The sequence below is a fragment of the Mesoplodon mirus genome (genome assembly GCF_964341445.2).
Source record: "Mesoplodon mirus genome assembly, chromosome: 4".
In the NCBI taxonomy this organism is placed as follows: Eukaryota; Metazoa; Chordata; class Mammalia; order Artiodactyla; family Ziphiidae; genus Mesoplodon; species Mesoplodon mirus.
In genome coordinates this window covers 102,192,579-102,214,694 of record NC_138979.1, presented here as the reverse complement: position 1 = coordinate 102,214,694, position 22,116 = coordinate 102,192,579, and the positions used below count along the sequence as shown (strand labels likewise).

The 22,116-nt window shown below is 38.9% G+C and overlaps 1 protein-coding gene across 4 annotated transcripts in view; it reads right to left on the bottom strand.

The window, feature by feature from the left end:
* Positions 1-22,116, bottom strand: part of TP53BP1 (tumor protein p53 binding protein 1) — a 73,803-nt gene that overhangs the window by 24,289 nt on the left and 27,398 nt on the right. For all 4 annotated transcript variants that reach the window (XM_082617367.1, XM_082617368.1, XM_082617365.1 and 1 more), the window contains exons 13-17: positions 18,571-18,690; positions 17,596-17,799; positions 14,311-14,368; positions 12,372-12,464; positions 833-1,316 (exon numbers count right to left, since the gene is read on the bottom strand). In XM_082617367.1, coding sequence (XP_082473493.1) covers positions 833-1,316; positions 12,372-12,464; positions 14,311-14,368; positions 17,596-17,799; positions 18,571-18,690 — 959 coding nt within the window. The remainder of the gene's footprint in view (positions 1-832; positions 1,317-12,371; positions 12,465-14,310; positions 14,369-17,595; positions 17,800-18,570; positions 18,691-22,116) is intronic.

Below are 22,116 nucleotides of genomic sequence, written 5' to 3'. Positions count from 1 at the left end.
GTTCAATAAGTAGGAATTATTTTATTTTTATAAAACAAACAACTTGGACCATTCGAATGAGAGGCACATCACTAGTGAAGCTTTCCTAGGCAGATCCCAAGTGAAGATGACCTACCAGAGCAACTGAAAAGGCAATTTAACCACGATTACTAATGAAATTTTATGAACTTCCTCTTGTTAGCATGTACGTTACTACCAACACTTCTAACCCACTCAATTTTCACTAGTACCTACACTTCCCTACTCTATTCCCAAGAACCTGTTCTTCTCCCAGTCTCACGTTCATCAGCCCCAAACCTTTTCTTCCCGGTATGTCTATTCCTAGCCTCTTTCTGCAGTCCCTGGTCACCTGGGGACTTTGTTCTTTGTTTACAATACTGTGGTACACTATCCTTCATGCTTCTTCTACTCCTTCCTCCTTGACTTTCTACTCTCTCAGTTCCTGGGAACATTGGTTAAATAGACTTGGGGGACAAGCAATTAGCTCTTATGGTTATAAAGGAGGATGAGAAATGATGGCAGAAGGAAAGGTTGAATGTAGAAAAGTATTACAGGACCCAGACTATATTCCTGGCTTTCTCTTCCAGTAAAGACCTACCTGACAAACTCTAGCACAATTCCATTTTCCCTGAAAGATTATCTTATTGGCTATAGCTACCCATAATTTTCACTACCCTATCCCAATCCTGGATGAATTGTTTTTATCCTTTAATCACTGGTCTGTATAAAACTGTTAAGAAGTATCATTAAGCAGAAGTACCACAACTTAAATTCTCTGGGAATCCAGAAAGTTGAAAAAAGGGCCCCTGAGGTACCCTATATGTTCTCTCACCTGGCTATGGAGTGACTCTGTATCATCCCCAGGAGCACTGACTGGTTTCTCAGCACTCCCCCTCTCAGTCTGAACTGTGGCATCTTGTTTTCCAGAGTTCTGGTCCACTGTACTGGTCCCTTGTTCACACACATTCTTTACAGTCTGAGTTGCTGCTGAAACAGTTTCGGGGACCCTCAGGGAATGCTCTATGGTCTGGATTCCTACATTATTTTGGCTGGGCCTTTCAATCAAGGCTTCACTAGATTTTTCCTGACTGGTATTCTGTCCTTCTTTCTGGCCTTCTGGAATATCTGTCTCCATTGCTTCCACTTGAGGACTGGATGGCTCCTGTGTGGCCATCTCCTGGGAGGTAGGAGAAGCAGGGTCTTTGACAGGACTACTGGGCTTCATAGGCTGTTGACTCTGCCTGGTCCTTTGGTCACCTTCTAATTTTCCCTTCTCCTCTTCATCTTGAGTACTTGGAAAATGGAGCAAGTTCCCCCTGAAAATCAAGCACATAAAGAAACCATGTCAAAAAAAAAGAAACCATATCAAGTAAGCAAGTGTATGCATGAGTGTGAGTGTGTGAGTGTGTGTGTGTGTGTGTGTGTGTCAGGGGGAACCATAATTTGACACTCTGAGATATGTGGGGAAGGGTGAAAATGAGGTGACCAAGTATATGACCTTACGAGAGTTCTAATCATAATTTCATTCCTGTGAAAAAATAACGGTACACAGGACTATTCCACCATGATGGTAAAATAGCCATAAAATTTCTTCTCTCCATTAGCTATGAACTCTGAAAACTGACATAGGAAAATAAGGTAAACAAAAGATGCAAAACCATTATTGAAGTCATAGACAGCGAAGGCAACTTAGGGATCTACTTCAAAACAGATCAACTAGGGCAAGATGTCTCATTTGGCTTTATTAATGGTTCTAATATTCCTTAAATGACTCAGCATTCTAGATACTGTTCATTATGCCCCTTGACTAATAATTTTAGGAAAAGAAACCCAATCTGTAAAGGAAAGAGTTGTAGGTGAGATTCTAGCTTTGCTAGCTATATTGACATTATCTACAACTAAGCATTTCAGAATGACTTGGTTCCTCACAGTTCAATATATTTCTTTTCATTAGTCTTCCCATTTGGCTATCAGTGATTTATTCATATATCCCACAAGCATTTGATGCATGTCTCCTATAAACCAGATACCATGAAGCCCTGAGGTGCCTAGGAGCTTTCTTAAATGCTCTCAACAATACACCAGAATAAACAGGCCCAGATTAACTCCAAGTGAGGTTACACAGAAACTTGACATTCACATCTTATTCATCTCCATACTTAAAACACTTAACACGGAGTTTAATATAAAGTCCTTAATAAATTTACTTTCAACAAAAGAATGTTCTCTCAATCAATTAACTGCAAAAATCTACTTTCAGATTAACTAATTGTATAACTGTGTTCATCATATAGAAAATGCCATAACTTCTAACTTTTTAGTAAACCATAAGTTGAATGCATCACTGTACTATAAAAAACAACATACTGTAGACGAGGGGAAGATGGCAGAAGAGTAAGACGCGAAGATCACCTTCCTCCCCACAGATACACCAGAAATACATCTACACGTGGAACAACTCCTACAGAACACCTACTAAACGCTGGCAGAAGACCTCACACCTCCCAAAAGGCAAGAAAGTCGCCACATACCTGGGTAGGACAAAAGGAAAAAGGAAAACCAGAGACAAAAGAATAGGGACGGGACCTGTACCAGTGGGAGGGAGCTGTGAAGGAGGAAAGGTTTCCACACACTAGGAAGCCCCTTCGAGGGCGGAGACTGCGGGTGGCACAGGGGGAAAGGTTCGGAGCCGCGGAGGAAAGCACAACAACAGGGGTGCGGAGGGCAAAGCGGAGAGATTCCCAAACAGAGGATCGGTGCCGACCAGCACTCACCAGCCAGAGAGGCTTGTCTGCTCACCCGCCGGGGTGGGCGGGGCTGGGAGCTGAGGCTCCGGCTTCAGTTGGAGCTCAGGGAGAGGACTGGGATTGGCGGCGTGAACACAGCCTGCAGGGGGTTAGTGCGCCACAGCTAGACGGGAGGGAGTCCGGGTAAAAGTCGGGACCTGCCTAAGAGGCAAGAGACCTTTTCTTCCCTCTTTGTTTCCTGGTGCGTGAGGAGAGGGGATTAAGAGCGCTGCTTAAAGGAGCTCCAGAGACGGGAACGAGCCGCGGCTACCAGCGCGGACCCCAGAGACGAGCATGAGACGCTAAGACTGCTGCTGCCGCCACCAAGAAGCCTGTGTGCGAGCACAGGTCACTATCCACACCCCCCTTCCGGGGAGCCCGTGCAGCCCGCCACTGCCAGGGTCCCGGGATCCAGGGACAACTTCCCCGGGAGAATGCGCGGTGCGCCTCATGCTGGTGCAACGTCCCGCTGGCTTCTGCCACCGCAGGCTCGCCCCGCATCTGCACCCCAACCTCCCCCCAGCCTGAGTGAGCCAGAGCCCCCGAAGCAGCTGCTCCTTTAACCCCGTCTTGTCTGAGCGAAGAACAGACGCACTCCGGCAAGCTACACGCAGAGGCGGGGCCAAATCCAAAGCTGAGCCCCGGGAGCTGTGAGAACAAAGAAGAGAAAGGAAAATCTCCCCCAGCAGCCTCAGAAGCAGCGGATTAAAGCTCCACAATCCACTTGATGTACCCTGCATCTGTGGAATACATGAATAGACAACAAAACATCCCAAATTGAGGAGGTGGACTTTGAGAGCAAGATTTATTATTTTTTCCCCTTTTCCTCTTTTTGTGAATGCGTATGTGTATGCTTCTGTGTGAGATTTTGTCTGTATAGCTTTGCTTCCACCATTTGTCCTAGACAGACACCAAAAACAACGGGAACTACGAACCTGCAGCCTGCAAAAAGGAGACCCCAAACACAGTAAGATAAGCAAGAGGAGAAGACAGAAAAACACACAGCAGACAAAGGAGCAAGATAAAAACCCACCAGACCTAACAAATGAACAGGAAATAGGCAGTCTACCTGAAAAAGAATTCAGAATAATGACAGTAAAGATGATCCAAAATCTTGGAAACAGAATAGACAAAATGCAAGAAACAGTTAACAAGGACCTAGAAGAACTAATGATGAAACAAGCAATGATGAACAACACAATAAATGAAATTTAAAATACTCTAGATGGGATCAATAGCAGAATAACTGAGGCAGAAGAACGGATAAGTGACCTAAAAGATGAAATAGTGGAAATAACTACTGCAGAGCAGAATAAAGAAAAAAGAATGAAAAGAACTGAGGACAGTCTCAGAGACCTCTGGGACAACATTAAATGCATCAACATTCGAATTAAAGGGGTTCCAGAAGAAGAAGAGAAAAAGAAAAGGACTGAGAAAATATTTGAAGAGATTATAGTTGAAAACTTCCCTAATATGGGAAAGGAAATAGTTAATCAAGTCCAGGAGGCACAGAGAGTCCCATACAGAATAAATCCAAGGAGAAATACGCCAAGATACATATTAATCAAACTGTCAAAAATTAAACACAAAACATATTAAAAGCAGCAAGGGAAAAACAACAAATAACACACAAGGGAATCCCCATCAGGTTAACAGCTGATCTCTCAGCAGAAACTCTACAAGCCAGAAGAGAGTGGCAGGACATATTTAAAGTGATGAAGGAGAAAAACCTGCAACCAAGATTACTCTACCCAGCAAGGATCTCATTCAGATTTGATGGAGAAATTGAAACCTTTACAGACAAGCAAAAGCTGAGAGAGTTCAGCACCACCAAACCAGCTATACAACAAATGCTAAAGGAACTTCTCTAGGCAAGAAACACAACAGAAGAAAAATACCTACAATAACGAACCCAAAACAATTAAGAAAATGGGAATAGGAACATACATATCGATAATTACCTTAAATGTAAATGGACTAAATGCTCCCACCAAAAGACACAGATTGGCTGAACTGATACAAAAACAAGACCCATATATATGCTGTCTACAAGAGACACACTTGACACCTAGAGACACATACAGATTGAAAGTAAGGGGATGGAAAAAGATATTCCATGCAAATGGAAATCAAAAGAAAGATGGAGTAGCAATTCTCATATCAGACAAAATAGACTTTATTTTAAAGACTATTAGAAGAGACAAAGAAGGACACTACATAACGATCAAGGGATCGATCCAAGAAGAAGATATAACAATTGTAAATATTTATGCACCCAACATAGGAGCACCTCAATACATAAGGCAAATACTAACAGCCATAAAAGGGGAAATCGACAGTAACACACTCATAGTAGGGGACTTCAACACCCCACTTTCACCAATGGACAGATCATGCAAAATGTAAATAAATAAGGAAACACAAGCTTTAAATGATACATTAAACAAGATGGACTTAATTGATATTTATAGGACATTCCATCCAAAAACAACAGAATACACATTTTTCTCAAGTGCTCATGGAACATTCTCCAGGATAGATCATATCTTGGGTCACAAATCAAGCCTTGGTAAATTTAAGAAAACTGAAATTGTATCAAGTATCTTTTCCGACCACAATGCTATGAGACTAGATATCAATTACAGGAAAAGATCTGTAAAAAATACAAACACATGGAGGCTAAACAATACACTACTTAATAACGAAATAATCACTGAAGAAATCAAAGAGGAAATAAAAAAATACCTAGAAACAAATGACAATGGAGACACAACGATCCAAAACCTATGGGATGCAGCAAAAGCAGTTCTAAGGGGGAAGTTTATAGCAATACAATCCCACCTTAAGAAACAGGAAACATCTCGAATAAATAACCTGACCCTGCACCTAAAGCAATTAGAGAAAGAAGAACAAAAAACCCCCAATGTTAGCAGAAGGAAAGAAATCATAAAGATCAGATCAGAAAAAAGTGAAAAAGAAATGAAGGAAACGATAGCAAAGATCAATAAAACTAAAAGCTGCTTCTTTGAGAAGATAAACAAAATTGATAAACCATTAGCCAGATTCATCAAGAAAAAAAGGGAGAAGACTCAAACCAATAGAATTAGAAATGAAAAAGGAGAAGTAATAACTGACACTGCAGGAATACAAAGGATCATGAGAGATTACTACAAGCAACAATATGCCAATAAAATGGACAACCTGGAAGAAATGGACAAATTCTTAGAAATGCACAACCTGCCAAGACTGAACCAGGAAGAAATAGAAAATATGAATAGACCAATCACATGCACTGAAATTGAAACTGTGATTAAAAATCTTCCAACAAACAAAAGCCCAGGACCAGATGGCTTCACAGGTGAATTCTATCAAACATTTAGAGAAGAGCTACCACCTATCCTTCTCAAACTCTTCCAAAATATAGCAGAGGGAGGAACACTCCCAAACTCATTCTACGAGGCTACCATCACCTTGATACCAAAACCAGACAAGGATGTCACAAAGAAAGAAAACCACAGGCCAATATCACTGATGAACACTGATGCAAAAATCCTCAACAAAATACTAGCAAACAGAATCCAACAGCACATAAAAGGGTCATACACCATGATCAAGTGGGGTTTATTCCAGGAATGCAAGGATTCTTCAATATATGCAAATCAATCAATGTGATACACCATATTAACAAATTGAAGGAGAAAAACCATATGATCATCTCAATAGATGCAGAGAAAGCTTTCGACAAAATTCTACACTCATTTATGATAAAAACCCTGCAGAAAGTAGGCATAGAGGGAACTTTCCTCAACATAATAAAGGCCATATATGACAAACCCACAGCCAACATCGTCCTCAATAGTGAAAAACTGAAAGCATTTCCACTAAGATCAGGAACAAGACAAGGATGTCCACGCTCACCACTCTATTCAACATAGTTTTGGAAGTTTTAGCCACAGCAATCAGAGAAGAAAAGGAAATAAAAGGAATCCAAATTGGCAAAGAAGAAGTAAAGCTGTCACTGTTTGCAGATGACATGATACTATACATAGAGAATCCTAAAGATGCTACCAGAAAACTACTAGAGGTAATCAATGAATTTGGTAAAGTAGCAGGATACAAAATTAATGCACAGAAATCTCTGGCATTCCTGTACACTAATGATGAAAAATCTGAAAGTGAAATCAAGAAAACACTCCCATTTACCATTGCAACAAAAAGAATAAAATATTTAGGAATAAACCTACCTAAGGAGACAAAAGACCTGTATGCAGAAAATTATAAGACACTGATGAAAGAAATTAAAGATGATACAAATAGATGGAGAGATATACCATGTTCCTGGATTGGAAGAATCAATATTGTGAAAATGACTCTACTACCCAAAGCAATCTACAGATTCAATGCAATCCCTATCAAACTACCACTGGCATTTTTCACAGAACTAGAACAAAAAATTTCAAAATTTGTTTGGAAAAACAAAAGACCCCGAATAGCCAAAGCAATCTTGAGAACGAAAAACGGAGCTGGAGGAATCAGGCTCCCTGACTTCAGACTATACTACAAAGCTACAGTAATCAAGACAGTGTGGTACTGGCACAAAAACAGAAAGATAGATAAATGGAACAGGATAGAAAGCCCAGAGATAAACCCACACACATATGGTCACCTTATCTTTGATAAAGGAGGCAGGAATGTACAGTGGAGAAAGGACAGCCTCTTCAATAAGTGGTGCTGGCAAAACTGGACAGGGACATGTAAAAGTATGAGATTAGATCACTCCCTAACACCATACACAAAAATAAGCTCAAAATGGATTAAAGACCTAAATGTAAGGCCAGAAACTATCACACTCTTAGAGGAAAACACAGGCAGAACACTCTGTGACATAAATCACAGCAAGATCCTTTTGGAGCCACCTCCTAGAGAAATGGAAATAAAAACAAAAATAAACAACTGGGACCTAATGAAACTTTAAAGCTTTTGCACAGCAAAGAAAACCATAAAAAAGACCAAAAGACAACCCTCAGAATGGGAGAAAATATTTGCAAATGAAGCAACTGACAAAGGATTAATCTCCAAAATTTACAATCAGCTCATGCAGCTCAATATCAAAAAAAACAAACAACCCAATCCAAAAATGGGCAGAAGACCTAAATAGATATTTCTCCAAAGAAGATATACAAACTGCCAACAAACACATGAAAGAATGCTCAACATCATTAATCAGAGAAATGCAAATCAAAACTACAATGAGATATCATCTCACACCAGTCAGAATGGCCATCATCAAGAAATCTAGAAACAATAAATGCTGGAGAGGGTTTGGAGAAAAGGGAACACTCTTGCACTGCTGGTGGGAATGTGAATTGGTACAGACACTATGGAGAACAGTATGGAGGTTCCTTAAAAAACTAAAAATAGAACTACCATATGACCCAGCAATCCCACTACTAGGCATATACCCTGAGAAAACCATAATTCAAAAAGAGACATGTACCAAAATATTCACTGCAGCTCTATTCACAATAGCCCGGAGTTGGAAACAACTTAAGTGTCCATCATCGGATGAATGGGTAAAGAAGATGTGGCATATATATACAATGGAATATTACTCAGCCATAAAAAGAAACGAAATTGAGCTATTTGTAATGAGGTGGATAGACCTAGAGTCTGTCATACAGAGTGAAGTAAGTCAGAAAGAGAAAGACAAATACCGTATGCTAACACATATATATGGAATATAAGAAATGAAGAACCTAGGGGTAAGACAGGAATAAAGACACAGACCTACTAGAGAATGGACTTGAGGGTATGGGGAGGGGGAAAGGTAAGCTGTGACAAAGGAGAGAGTGGCATGGACATATATAAACTACCAAACGTAAAATGGATAGCTAGTGGGAAGCAGTCGCATAACACAGGGAGATCAGCTCCGTGCTTTGTGACCACCTAGAGGGGTGGAATAGGGAGGGTGGGAGGGAGGGAGACGCAAGAGGGAAGAGATATGGGAACATATGTATAACTGATTCACTTTGTTATAAAGCAGAAACTAACACACCATTGTAAAGCAACTATACTCCAATAAATATGTAAATAAATAAAATAAAATAAAATAAAAACAACATACTAATGCATTTTTATGTTGCGTTAAATATATAATTACCAAAATAAAGATTAAAAGAACCCATTCTGAACTGACCATGGAAAAACATCTGGAATGTTTCAGGTCATCATATTTTACAAAGCATAAACTGAGATATACCCAGAAGATAACATCCAGGATGATAAAGGGTCTAGAAACTATGTCACATGCTGTTGTGTTTGGCCAGAGAAAGATGGAGCCAGCTAGACAGAAAAAAAACTGTCTCCAACTTGGAAGGAGCTCTCACCCTTAGAAGCTGAACTGACCTGGGTAGACAGGAAAAAGAAGCATGAAGAACTCTCTGGGGCTTGCTCTGCTCTGGATCTTGGAGAAGAAAGAGAAAAGGAGAAGTCTCTGAGGTTTCTATCTTGTGTAGCTCAGTTTACCAAAACAGGAGATCAAAGTGGGATTTAGAAAAGAGTTCTAGCCAAAGAGAGCTTGCTATGCATTTGGTTGTTAGAGCTTGTGTCTTCTCTGTCAGGAACCTCCACTGAATGAGGATATATGGTCCAGTGAAGAATAGGTAAGAATAAGATCAGCAGAAGGCAGATGAATAACACCTATCTGGTTTATAAGTGATCATACATATAAATTACTTAGCACAGTGCTAGATACACAGCAGATGCTCAATTGATATTAGTTGCATAAGACAAAGTATGAACTGAATACCCATGTTTGAATCTTTAAGACATCTAACATATCAACACCTGAGCAATAATGAAAGTGAGCCAAAAGCTAGAAGGGACGAGTCTTGATTAACCATTTCAAGAATTCAATTACCATTGTTCCCCACACTTTAAATAAGCCTAGACATTTTACCTCAGAAGCTATTTATTTAGTGTAGAACTTCCGAATAGAGTTTTACTTCTAAAACAAAGCCTTATTTTTTTTCTTTATTTTTGACTTTTTAATTCTTAATTGACAAATATTAGGCTGCTTTTTTCTCCCACACTGTTAATTGGAACAACTCCTCGCTCTCTAAAGACTAAAGGTATCTCATTGCAACATCAGCAATATTCAGCAGATTCCTCTCAAATACCAGAATTCTGGTATCTATCTTTCTTGGGTTAGCATCAGTCAAATAAATAAATGATGTTCAAATCATAGTCACTTCCCTCCAAGAAAGATCTATCATAAAGATGTGGTATCTTAATCTCCCAAGAAACAATAAAGAAGGAATCTTCAGTACCAGAAAAGAGACAGAAGAAATTCAACAATTGTAAGAAGGACCACACTTCTCTTCCTTCATTAGTTCCAGCTACACAATTCTACTCTGGTCACTATATGTCAGATTTAGAAACTGATGCAAAGAAAGCAAATTTTAGCAGGGAAAGCCTGGGTAAAATTAATCCAAAGTGAAGCATGGAAGAAAAAACCTCCCTATCTAATAAACTTCTAACCATTTTGTTTTGAGTGTAGGTCTGTCTGTGGAGGAACTGGAATCAAAACCAGCTGGAGGGCTTCCCTGGTGGCCCAGTGGTTAAAAATCCGCCTGCCAATGCAGGGGACATGGGTTCAATCCCTGATCCGGGAAGATCCCACATGCTGCGGAGCAACTAAGCCCGTGCGCCACAACTACTGAGCCGGTGTTCTGGAGCCCACAAGCCACAAATACTGAAGCCCATGCGCCTAGAGCCCGTGCTCTGCAACAAGAGAAGCCACTGCAATGAGAAGCCCGCGTACCGCAACGAAGACCCAACGCAGCCAAAAATAAAAAATAAATAAAATTTAAAAAAAACAAAAACAAAAAACCAGCTGGATTCTCAGGCCCTTACCAAGGTTGAACAAAAATCACCAGCATCCTAGTCTCTCTATTTTAAAACAGTCTCTGGTGGGAAGCAGCCGCATAGCACAGGGTGATCACCTTGGTGCTTTGGGATAGGGAGGGTGGGAGGGAGGGAGACACAAGAGGGAAGAGGTATGGGGACATATGTATAACTGATTCACTTTGTTATGAAGCAGAAACTAACACACCATTGTAAAGCAATTATACTCCAATAAAGATGTTCTAAAAAAAAAGTCTCTATTTTAAAATAGGAAGGCAATATGATGTGATCAATAAATTTCCTAATTGCTGGGTCAACACCATACCATTTTTGGAATAAAACAAGGTGTCATTTCGCCTAACAAGCTTCCTGATACAACAGAGGATATCATCTGGGCTATCTGATTCCCAAAAATACCAACGAGTTCACATTTAATCATCAGAACATCCAATAAAAGCACTGACATGTTTCTCTTAAATATTTCTATCAATAAGGAACACAGAAATTATGTTGCAGGGAATTCCCCGGCAGTCCCATAGTTAGGACTCTGCATTCTCATTGCCGAGGGCGTGGGTTCAATCCCTAGTTGGGAAACTAAGACCCCGCAAGCCGCGGTGCAGCCAAAAAAAAGAAATTATGTCGCAAATAACACTATTAGGAATATACCTGTTGATAAAACATTATTATATTCCCTAATTACAAAATCATTGAATTCTAGAGATAAAATATTCCATTTCATAATGAAAATACAAACTTATTCCATTGCCATTACTTATTTCCCTATACTAAATATAAGAACCACATATTCCAAACAAGATAATTTTCTAATAGAGAAGAAATACTTCGTAATTCAAAAAATTTTTTCCCGTTTCAGAGCTGTTCTAAGAGATGAAGGAGTAAAGAAATTATGGGAAATTTTTAATTCCATCAAGTCTGACAAACTTTAAATTTGAGATGTTGAACATCTATCTCAGTTATGTCATATGGGAAATTAAAGAGAAATAAAAAGTCTGTTAAAAGTAAACATTTTCGGCATTTCCCTGGTGGCGCAGTGGTTAAGAATCTGCCTGCCAATGCAGGGGACACAGGTTCGAGCCCTGGTCTGGGAAGATCCCACATGCCACAGAGCAACTAAGCCTGTGCACCACAACTACTGAGCCTGTGCTCTACAGTCCACGAGCCACAACTACTGAAACCCACACACGTAGAGCCCAGTGCTCCGCAACAAGAGAAGCTAGCGCAGTGAGAAGTGTGTGCACAGCAATGAAAAGCAGCCCCTGCTCACCGCAACTAGAGAAAGCCCGCGCACAGCAACGAAGAAGACCTGACACAGCCATAAATAAATAAATAAATAAATAAATAAATTTTTTAAAAAGTAAACATTTTCAAACTAAGTAAAAGGAAATAATCTTAGAAATAAAGAATGATACATTTTCATAAGTTTATGAAGTCTGAATCATTTTAAATTGATAGAACTGGCAGATAAAGACAAAAATCTATATAAAATATTTAATAAAATTTCTGACATCTTATTTATAAATCCACCTAGAATATGTCACAGTCCCTCAGATAAAAGAGTAAGCTCAAGTTCACAAAACAGTAGGAGTATATTCCAGATTTTGCTACCAACCATTTTGTGAATCAATATAGCCCAAAAGATGCTATGAAAATAACGCTTGCCTGATGGGTACAGAGGGGGAATCCTGGCTTCGAGCCTCATCCTCTTGCTGGGCTTCACAGACACAGCTAAACGCAGACATGGTCTTCTGGGGACTAAGAAACAAATTAAAGCAATATACTGTGTTAGTTTTGAAAGGAAAAGTACCTCTGGAAATTATCCTTTTAGGTGCAGAGAGAATAAAATCCTTTCTCTGAATCTGAAAAATCTGAATACCAAATATTTGATGACATTAAGGAATCAATGTCAGTTTTAAAAGCATGACAGTAGTGCTGTGGTTAAGTTCAAAGTAAAGAATTCTTATCTTTTAGAGACAGCATTGAAATATTTACAGATAAAATGATATAATGCTAGAATTAGCTTAAAAATAATCCAGTGGAGAGGAGAGTGCTGGAAGTATTTATAAATGAATCAAGACTAGTCATAAGTTGGTAATTTTTGACACTGGGTGATGAATATATGGTAGTTCATTATACTATTCTCTTTGCTTTTGTACATGCTTGAAACCTTCAATAATAAAATGTGTGAGAGAGAAATAAGATGGCAGCAAGTAATATGAACAGTGCCCAGTTACAGACAACACTTAAAAACGTGGTACTACTTCACCTAAATGCGGAGGAAGCAGTGATCATTTAAACTATGCTACAGAGCTTACTTTAAATGATTTCTTATGGTGAACCCAATGGTAAAGTAAATAGTCAAAGATTCTTAAAATCTAGATTCTCATATACAAAATTTGCTTCACAACAATACCAGTGAATCTCATTCCATGATCCACCAATCCAACCCTCTGCCTCAAGTTTTTTCCCTATTTTTCCATCCCTACATTCCATCCAAAGGGTCCAGGAATCTTCAGCAGCATATTCTGTTCTCTCTTAACAAGCACATGTACAGACTAGTAACAAGTTGTGTCGGGTACACAATTCTGTTAAAACCAAAGAGATTTCTTCAACACATCATTAAAGAATCTTCAACTGAATAAGGATTCAAAGGTACTTATCTTTCAGATTAAATATGCAAAAACCCAGAAAACAACTAATCTCTCTAGACACAGCTTGGTACAAATCAAAGGATTCAGATGGGTCAGAAACTTCCAACTAAGGATCAAATTTAGTCCACAGACAAGCAGGAAATTTTATTTTTAAAAATCCTGATTTCTCTTTAAAAATTTAAAGATTTGGCAACAGTAAGTGTGCATGGTAATGATCGGCTGGAAATGAGCAAGGGCTACCCCCTCCTTTTAAATGGGACACACATTCAGCTGGCCATCATCGTCAACATTTCATGCTCTTGCACCTAGCCTGCTTTACTTATGTACAGTACCTGTCTAGCCTGATTTAAGAATCCTCACTTATATTTCAACAACCGCTGGTAGTATTTTCATACTGGATGACTCACTCCAGAAACCAATGAAACAATTCTATTCTCACGGCCACCAGATGGCAAAGCTTACCACCAGAGCCTCAGGATGGGGTCATACTCAACCTCAAAGCATTACAGCATTCATGACAAAGCAAAAATAACACTTCAAGACTGTAGCTAATTTGGCAGGCAGAAGAGAAAATGGCTTGAGGCTATGTGGCGGGGCGGGGGGCGGGCCGGACCGTAAAAGGAAAAAGGTCTATGGCTATCTCTTGTTAACCCTGTTTCCTCACCAATAGCAAAAATAATCTCAATCTCACCCACAGAAAAAGAAAAAAGGGCACTCCCACATAAACAAAAGGGAGAAAGGGAAACACCATTAAATATCTTATTCTAAGTACAGCAAAAGCTTTATTAAAGTATTAATAAGGAAGCCTAGGGTTACGTTCAACACATTACTAAATCCTTTATGCTGAAGTTTCATTTTAAGTTTTTTTCCTCTCTTGATAAATTATCTTCCCCTCATTACCAGTGGCTTTGTGTATTAAACTCCTCTAAATAGCAACCAGCTCTGGTTACCTGGTAACAGCCTCAGCAACAGCAGTAGATCCACTTTTTCTTTCAACAGTTGCTGGCTCTGAATAAAAACAAAAGCAAGTAAAGAAAGGAAAGAGAAACAGAACTCAGAATCACACCTTAAAACCATCTCTTAAAAACCTGCTCAACCCCAATGATACTCTAAAATAATGCTTGGATTTCAGAAGCTTCTGAAGGCCTCCTTTCACTATGACATGAAAAAAATAATAATAAAAGTGAAAAATAAAACCTGCTTTACTAGAATTTGCAACAAATAATAAAAAGGAAATGGGTAAGAATAATAAGTGAACATGAAAAGACTTATCATTTAATGTCTTTCTGACTTCTACCGATTTTCTTTCAAACTTCCTACAGAAGACTAATCAGTTTCTCCAGAAATACAATATAATGAATTACTAAGCAGTAACATTTAAAAATGAAAATGAAACTTCTGAATCTCAATGCATCTCTTCTCATGCAAGTAAAAAAATCATGTAGTAAAAAAACACAAAATTAATAAACAAAAAAATTTTAAATTTAAAAATTTCAAAACAAATTTAAAAGAAAAAAACTTCTAAAAAAGTTTATTAATCTGAAACTAACACAACATTGTAAATCAACTACACTTCAATAAAATTTTTTTAAAAAGGAAAAACTTTAATAAAATCAATTATGTAGGAAAATGTCTCAGGTTCATGCACAAATTTTAAATAGTGTACAGTTTTAAAAGAACCCATACATAGAAGGTACTCAAGTTCTTCCCAAAGTGCTTTTGGGATAGATATTTGAAAAATAAAACACACTTTCAGGAAAGAATCTGTAGCAAAAATTAAAGGTCATACTGAAAAGAATCCCATAGTCTCAAAGCAATGCCACTAATGCCAAGGGATTAAAATTTGTTCATTTACAATTCATTCCAGCCTTAGAGAAAATAACAAATATTTTAAAACATTTCTAAAATAAGTCATAACCCAATATAATCTGAATAGTCCATCAAGGAGGCAGCTGAAGTTTGGTGGTTAGAGCACTGGCTCTGATACAGAAACCTGGTTCAGGCCCTGGCTCTAGCACTTAGCAGTCCAACCTGGGGGTAAACTTCATCTTCTGAGTCAGTTTCCTCATCTATAAAATAGGGATTAAAAAGGACCAACACGGGAATTCCCTGGCAGTCCAGGTGGTTAAGACTCTGCACTGCACTTTCACTGCTGTGGGCCCGGGGTTCAATCCATGGTCTGGGAACTAAGATCCCACAAGCTGCAAGACCAACCCTCATAGGTTTGTTATGAGGACAAAATGAGGAAAACTGTGAGTATGGTGCCCGATTATCAGGAAAGGTAGGAAAATTTACCAATATGGTCATCTTTAACATTTAGCTCCATTTAAGGTCTTCCCAATTGTAATTTCAAATCTAAAGATTCAAAGCTACCATGTACTCTCTCTTGATAAGTCCTACTTGATTTCAGAGAAGATGAAAATAAGGATGGAAACATGTAATACTTTATTTCTACTGAGGTTCTAATTTTCAAATCAATAAGCACTGAGAAACAGAATAGCACTATAATTCAGAACCAGACTTCTGGTTCTTGGAACTACTTTGAATTCAGGCTACTTTATTTACTAGCTGTGTGACTCTAGGGAACATGCCCAACCTCTCTGTGCCTCAGTTTCCTTAGCTGTAAAATGAGAATAACAATAGGATCTACTTTACAGGTTTGTTAGATTGTTGAGATTTAATGAGCTGTACATGTATGGAATATATGCCTGGCATATAGTAAGAACTCAAAATATATTAGCTAAAATTTCTCTTCTTTGGTCTCAGAGAATCAGAAATCCTTATTCAAGTCCACTCACTCTATCTGTGGTCTTTGAAAGCTCCCCTTCCATCTCTGTCTCAGAGGTCTCATTTTTAACCCATCTCTCTTTTGGAGATTTCCTTTCAATCTATAAACCTGCTCAGATATCCCTCAGGCTAAAAATGAAAAAAAAAACAAAAACAAAAAAAAACAAACTCCTTCAGTCCTGTATTTCTCTCTAACTTGCCGTATTTTTTCTTCCTTTCTCACATAAACTTCTCAAAAGTAGAATACATTTGCTGCCTCTTCTCCTCCCCTTCACTCCTCAATTACCTTCAGTATAGCTCCTACCCAAACCACTATACTGAAATAGTTCTTGCTAGAGTCACCAAATGGATCCTAATTGCCAAGTCCAGTGTACATTTTCAGATATATCTTACTAGACCTCACTTCTGCATATAACATTGTTGTCTTCTTTTAACTCTCCTTCCCTTAGGCTTCCATGGCGTTATACTCTCCTAGTCCTCTTCTTGGAATATTCCTTTACAGTCTCCTTTATAAAACTTCTTCCTCTTCTAACGCCATTAAACCACTTTTACAAACTACCTAATGGAAGAATTATAAGCTTTAGAGTCAGATGGATCTGATTCACACTCCAGCTCCACCTCTTACCAATTACTGTAACCTCAGGTTTAAAACCTCTCTTAGTCTCAGTTTTCTCATCAATAAAATGGAAATAAGGATATCTACTTCAGAGTGCTATCATGAAAACAAAATGTAAATATAAAGTCATTCTATATTTTTTCCTCTCTCTTGCTTCCATATTTAACTGGTCCCAAGGTCCTCTCTATTCTACTATTCATCTCTCAAATTCATCCCCTCACCTCCATCCCCACTACTAATGACCCCACTTCCTAGTTAAAGACTGCATTTGCCAGGCAGCAGAACAGAAAATGGGCGAGGAATGATGAACAAAGGCACAAATTTTTCAAACATTCAGCTGATCCTTTAAAAAAAGCAAATCTGATCATATTACTCCCTTGCCTAAAATTCTTCAGCTGTTCAGCATGATGTAAAAGGCCTTTCAGAATCTAGTCCCAACTTCGCAGCCATTCCCTCGTACCCTCTCTGTATTCTAGCCATACCAAACAACTTGCAATTAATATGGGAAATAGCTAACATAAACCTACAATGTGAATCCACAACCCTAAATTTTCTACCCACTTCTGAACTCCTGATTATGAAAACCAATTAGTTTATACAGACACAAGTTTAATACAGATACACAAGCAGTACCACAGAGGTTACAAAACGGAACGTCTGCAGTAACATTAACAGTGACTAGCCGAAAACAAAGAATTAAATTCATAAGAATAAGACTTTACAAATACACTTATAATTATAAAAGTATCATCATTAAAACTAGAAGATAATTCATACTTCCAGAAGATCTGGAGCTACTAGTTACCCAAGATTAACACAAAATAAAACTTACTTTCCAGACTAAACTGCAAAGACTCTTCACTCGCCTCAGTCTCAGGACTGACCAATTTCATTCTCAGACACAACTGATCACCCATTTCTGGGGCAGCCCCAGAATCTCCTTTTTCATTCCCAAGCATGGGGTCGTTGGTCTCCATCATGCTTTCAGACATGACATCACTGGTTGCTATGGTGCTTTCAGGATAGTTGCTAATACCTGAAAGAAGGGAGGCAGGGGGAAGGAAGGAAGAAAAAACACTAAAATACAAATATGAAAAATAACAATTCAAGGTCATCAATTTGCCTGTTTGGCTCTGTAGCTCTGCAGGATTGAAGAGGATTCCTAGGATAGATCCTGTCACAAGTATCAACAACTACGCACTAGTATTGACACCTGGTCTTAAGAAGAGCAACAGGATTCAGTTCCACTTCTGCATCTGGACAAAGGATGCTGCATGAGCCCTCAGCCAACCCACATCTGCCAGCATCAAGCATAGGTAGCAGGAGACTCCAGACGGCATGATTGTTACCTCCCAGCACTGACTAGAGAAAACAAATAGGTTAATGTAGAAGACTACCAGCTGCTTCAGGGAAGGAGGATCTAAATTTTCTTCCCCTGTCAAGCAGCAGACTGATTAGCCAAGGTCCTGAATAAATAGTACTTCTACCCTACCTGCTACCTCTTCCTCATAAAACAGCTATATATCATTGCTTAGCACTCAGAGTCTATAGCCTTGCAAGTAACAGAATAAGATCTTTATAAATATTCTTCCTTCCTTCCTTCCATCCTTTCTTTCCTTCCTCTCATCACTGCTCAACATCTCCTGGGAGTAAACTCATGGAATCAGACACCACAACCTTATTCTTCCTAAGACAAAAATCAATCTTATCAGGCAGGCCCAACTCCTCAGATATAAAAGAATCACTGGCATAAAGAATGATATCTCAGAAATTCTGCTTTAAACATCATTACATTTTAATCACTCACCAATAGGAGTACTGTGTCTCTTGGGCTCCAATTTTAGGTGCCCAATAAGAGGTGGAGTTGCACCAGTCAATGGTGGAATAATATCACCTTCTTTAGGCAAAGTAAAATGAAATGGAGTTTCTGGAGAAAACAAAAACAAAACAAAACAATGATAAACAAAAAGGAAACCAAAAAAGAAGTATAAAAAAAGCAAAAGTGAAGAGAACTGCAAGAAATATCTCAATTATTCTTTTCCTTTGCTCCCAAATTCTGCCTCATTCCCAACTCCCCTCACCAGGCCTCTCAACCAATTTCCTACTATTTTCTCTGCTCTCTGTACAACCATCAACAGGACTGACACAAAGTAGACAACCAGGGGCCAGGCAAACAGAGGAAGCCCAAAAGTTTGGAGGCCTGAGGAACATGGGGTCAAAAGGAACAGAGAAACATCTGAGCCTCAAGACGGTAAGTACATATGGGGATACTCAGTGATACAAAGTTGGATAGTTTCAAATCTAGACGTTTTAATTTTGTGTAATGCTAACCCAAGGAGTTAATTTATAAGCTTTAGCAATCTGTAGGATTCTCTATGTTAAAATCTGATGTCAATACTTAAAATTTACAATCTACTCAAAGAGGTGACAAAGGATTTCATGGGCTAAAGCAGGGGTCCCCAACCACCAGGCCTGCTAGGAACTGGGCCGCACAGCAGGAGGTGAGCGGCAGTGAGCGAGGCTTCATCTGCCACTCCCCATCCCCTGCTCCCCATCGCCTGCGTTATTGCCTGAACCATCCCCCCTCCCCCCACCCCACCCCCGCCTTCCGCCCCCCACATCTGTGGAAAAACTGTCTTCCAAGAAACCGATCCCTGATGCCAAAAAGGCTGGGGACTGCTGGGCTAAAGGACTTCAAAATACTCATTGGTTCTAACAGAAATCTTTGGGTTTCACAGTTCAGCAGTACTGACCAGCATTTCACTCTAGGCCATAGCGGTAGTGTTCGTATCTAAACCTCTGTGCAATGGTAAATCTCACATATATGAGCATCCCCATCATACACATTTTGGTTAGTCATTATTAAACATTTGTCAAGAGACAAAACTTTACTTTTTAACTAGGTCTCAGATCCAATTTCTAATCAGAATTAGCAAATTGCCAAAATCACATTTTCTGATTTCCTAATTATCTCTTTTAATAAAACGACTAAGTTTGGGAGAATAAAAGAATTATGCCAGATTGCTGTTCTTAAACCTGACATATGAAAATTTGTACTTACTTTCCTGGAATGGCTCAAAATAACTATAATCTGGCATACCCAGTCACCATTCCTTGTGAAAACAGTTTGTCTACTGTGCTTCCCAACATCGTCAAGCAATTCTCCAGTTCCCAGCACACACTTAGCGGGTGTCCTATGAAGTTAACTCAATTCTGACACTATCTACCCAGAGGTAGCATCAGATCCCACAAGTTAAAGGCTCAGTCCCACAAGACTGCCCTCACTTAAGACATCAGCCGGAGTCCGGGCTGTTACCTGTGCTCCTAAGCAACTGTCTCTACACTGCAGGTTCCCACGACACTTTCCTCACGTTCCATTAATTAGCTAGAGCTACTTATAGTACTCAGAGAAACATTTACTTACGTTTACCAGTTTATTATAAAGGACACAGATGAACAGCTACATGAAGAGGTACATAGGGTGAGGTCCAGAGGGTTCTGATAGCAGGAACTTCTGTCTCCCGTAGAACTGGGATTAGATACCCTCCTGGCTCATTTATCAACCAGGAAACATCAAATTTTGTTGTTCAAGAGTTTTTATAGAGCTTTAATCTCCACCACTCCCCATCGAGGAGGTTGGTGGGTGGGGCCGGAAGTTCCAACCCTCTAATCACTTTGTCTTTCTGGTGAACAGCCCCATCCCAGAGGCTATGTAGGGAAGATTCCACCCTAAATCACTTCAATAGCATTACTGAGGTGTGACAGAAAAGGCTTAAAAGAAAGGGCTTAAGCTATTCCTATCACTTAGGAAATTACAAGGGTTTTAGGAGCTCAGTGCCAGGAACTGGATGAAGACCAAATATATTTATTATACCACATTTTTCTTCTTTCATCTCTTCCCATTCCACTTCCACCCTTCATTATCTTTAATAACAAGCACACCTTGATATTTTTTCTTCAAAATCACAAAACAACAACAAAAAACATCTCTTACATCTACATGAAAGAAAATGAATTAGCAACTTGAAGGGATGAAAAGAGAAAATGAATGGACTTTAGAAATAAAGGATGGAAAGTATACATGCACTGCTAAAGAAACTGTGAAAAGCAGAAGTGGAGAATCTCAACGTCATTATCTAAATGGCAAATAATTCCACCATAGTTATAGCAAAAAGAAATGGGTTGATAGGTAAGCATTCATTCTCTGGCAACTCCTTAAAAAGCAAGTCCTTTAATAAAGAACTTTAAAAATATACGGAAACTAAAAAAAAAAAAAAAAAAAAACCACCTCACAAAGCATCATACGCTCTAAAGATATATTTTACAGAATTTTCATTCCTGGAACAACCACCTACTCTGCTCTCTTGACAGGAACCATCCCTCACATTATGATCGACCATCCAGACTTTTGAAAATCTGTATAAAATCTCTAAGTACATCCTTCTACGTGACAAACCATAATACGCAAATGTAATATGCAAGCGTTAATTACAGAAGATTATTTATGAAAAGTTATCTTAGCACCACTGATCTAACACATCACTAAAACCTAATGGAAAATTGGCTCTTATACAGGCAGCACTGCCACTACCCTTATCTGGCCTTCAATGCCTCATTCCTAGACTATTACAACAGCCTATCAATTACTTTGTCTGCCTGAAGTCTCCCCCTTTCCCCAACCCACAATTCTTTCTGTATAGCAACCAAAGCAACCTTCCTGTAAAACATGACTTAGATCGACAACAGTATTTAGATGTAATGAAATTATAAAAATCTTCAAAAATATAGAATATTAGGTCATTCAGACAGCTCTTTACCATAACTCAACAGAATCAGAGAAACTATATCATACAGTTTTATAGTAGGAAAAAGCATAGACTTGGGAATCAGGAGACCTAAGTTCTAGTTCCACTTCACTCATTAACTAGCCACATGACTTTAGGAAGAAGAGACTGAACTCAATACCGGCTAACCTCCTTTTCAGCTCTAACATTTCTCATTCTGAAGAGGAAAAAAAATATTCATGAATATAAAGCCTAATGAACAGGGGCAATTTTGAGATTAAAAAAAGTACTACTAATAATCACTCTTAAACAAGAAGTATAAACTGGACTGTTCCAGAAATGCCGAAAGGTATGATCACCCATACTAATAGCTATGGTGTTACCTAAATACTGTTTCTCATTTCCATATCCTTAGAAGCTTGTTTTCTTAAGTCTGTATTTTGTTTTTATTCTTTTGTTTATGGAGTTTGCTTTGTTTATTTGTTTATTTATTGATTGATTTATGCCTGCATTGGGTCTTTGTTGCCATGCACGGGCTTTCTCTAGTTGCGGCAAATGAGGGCTACTCT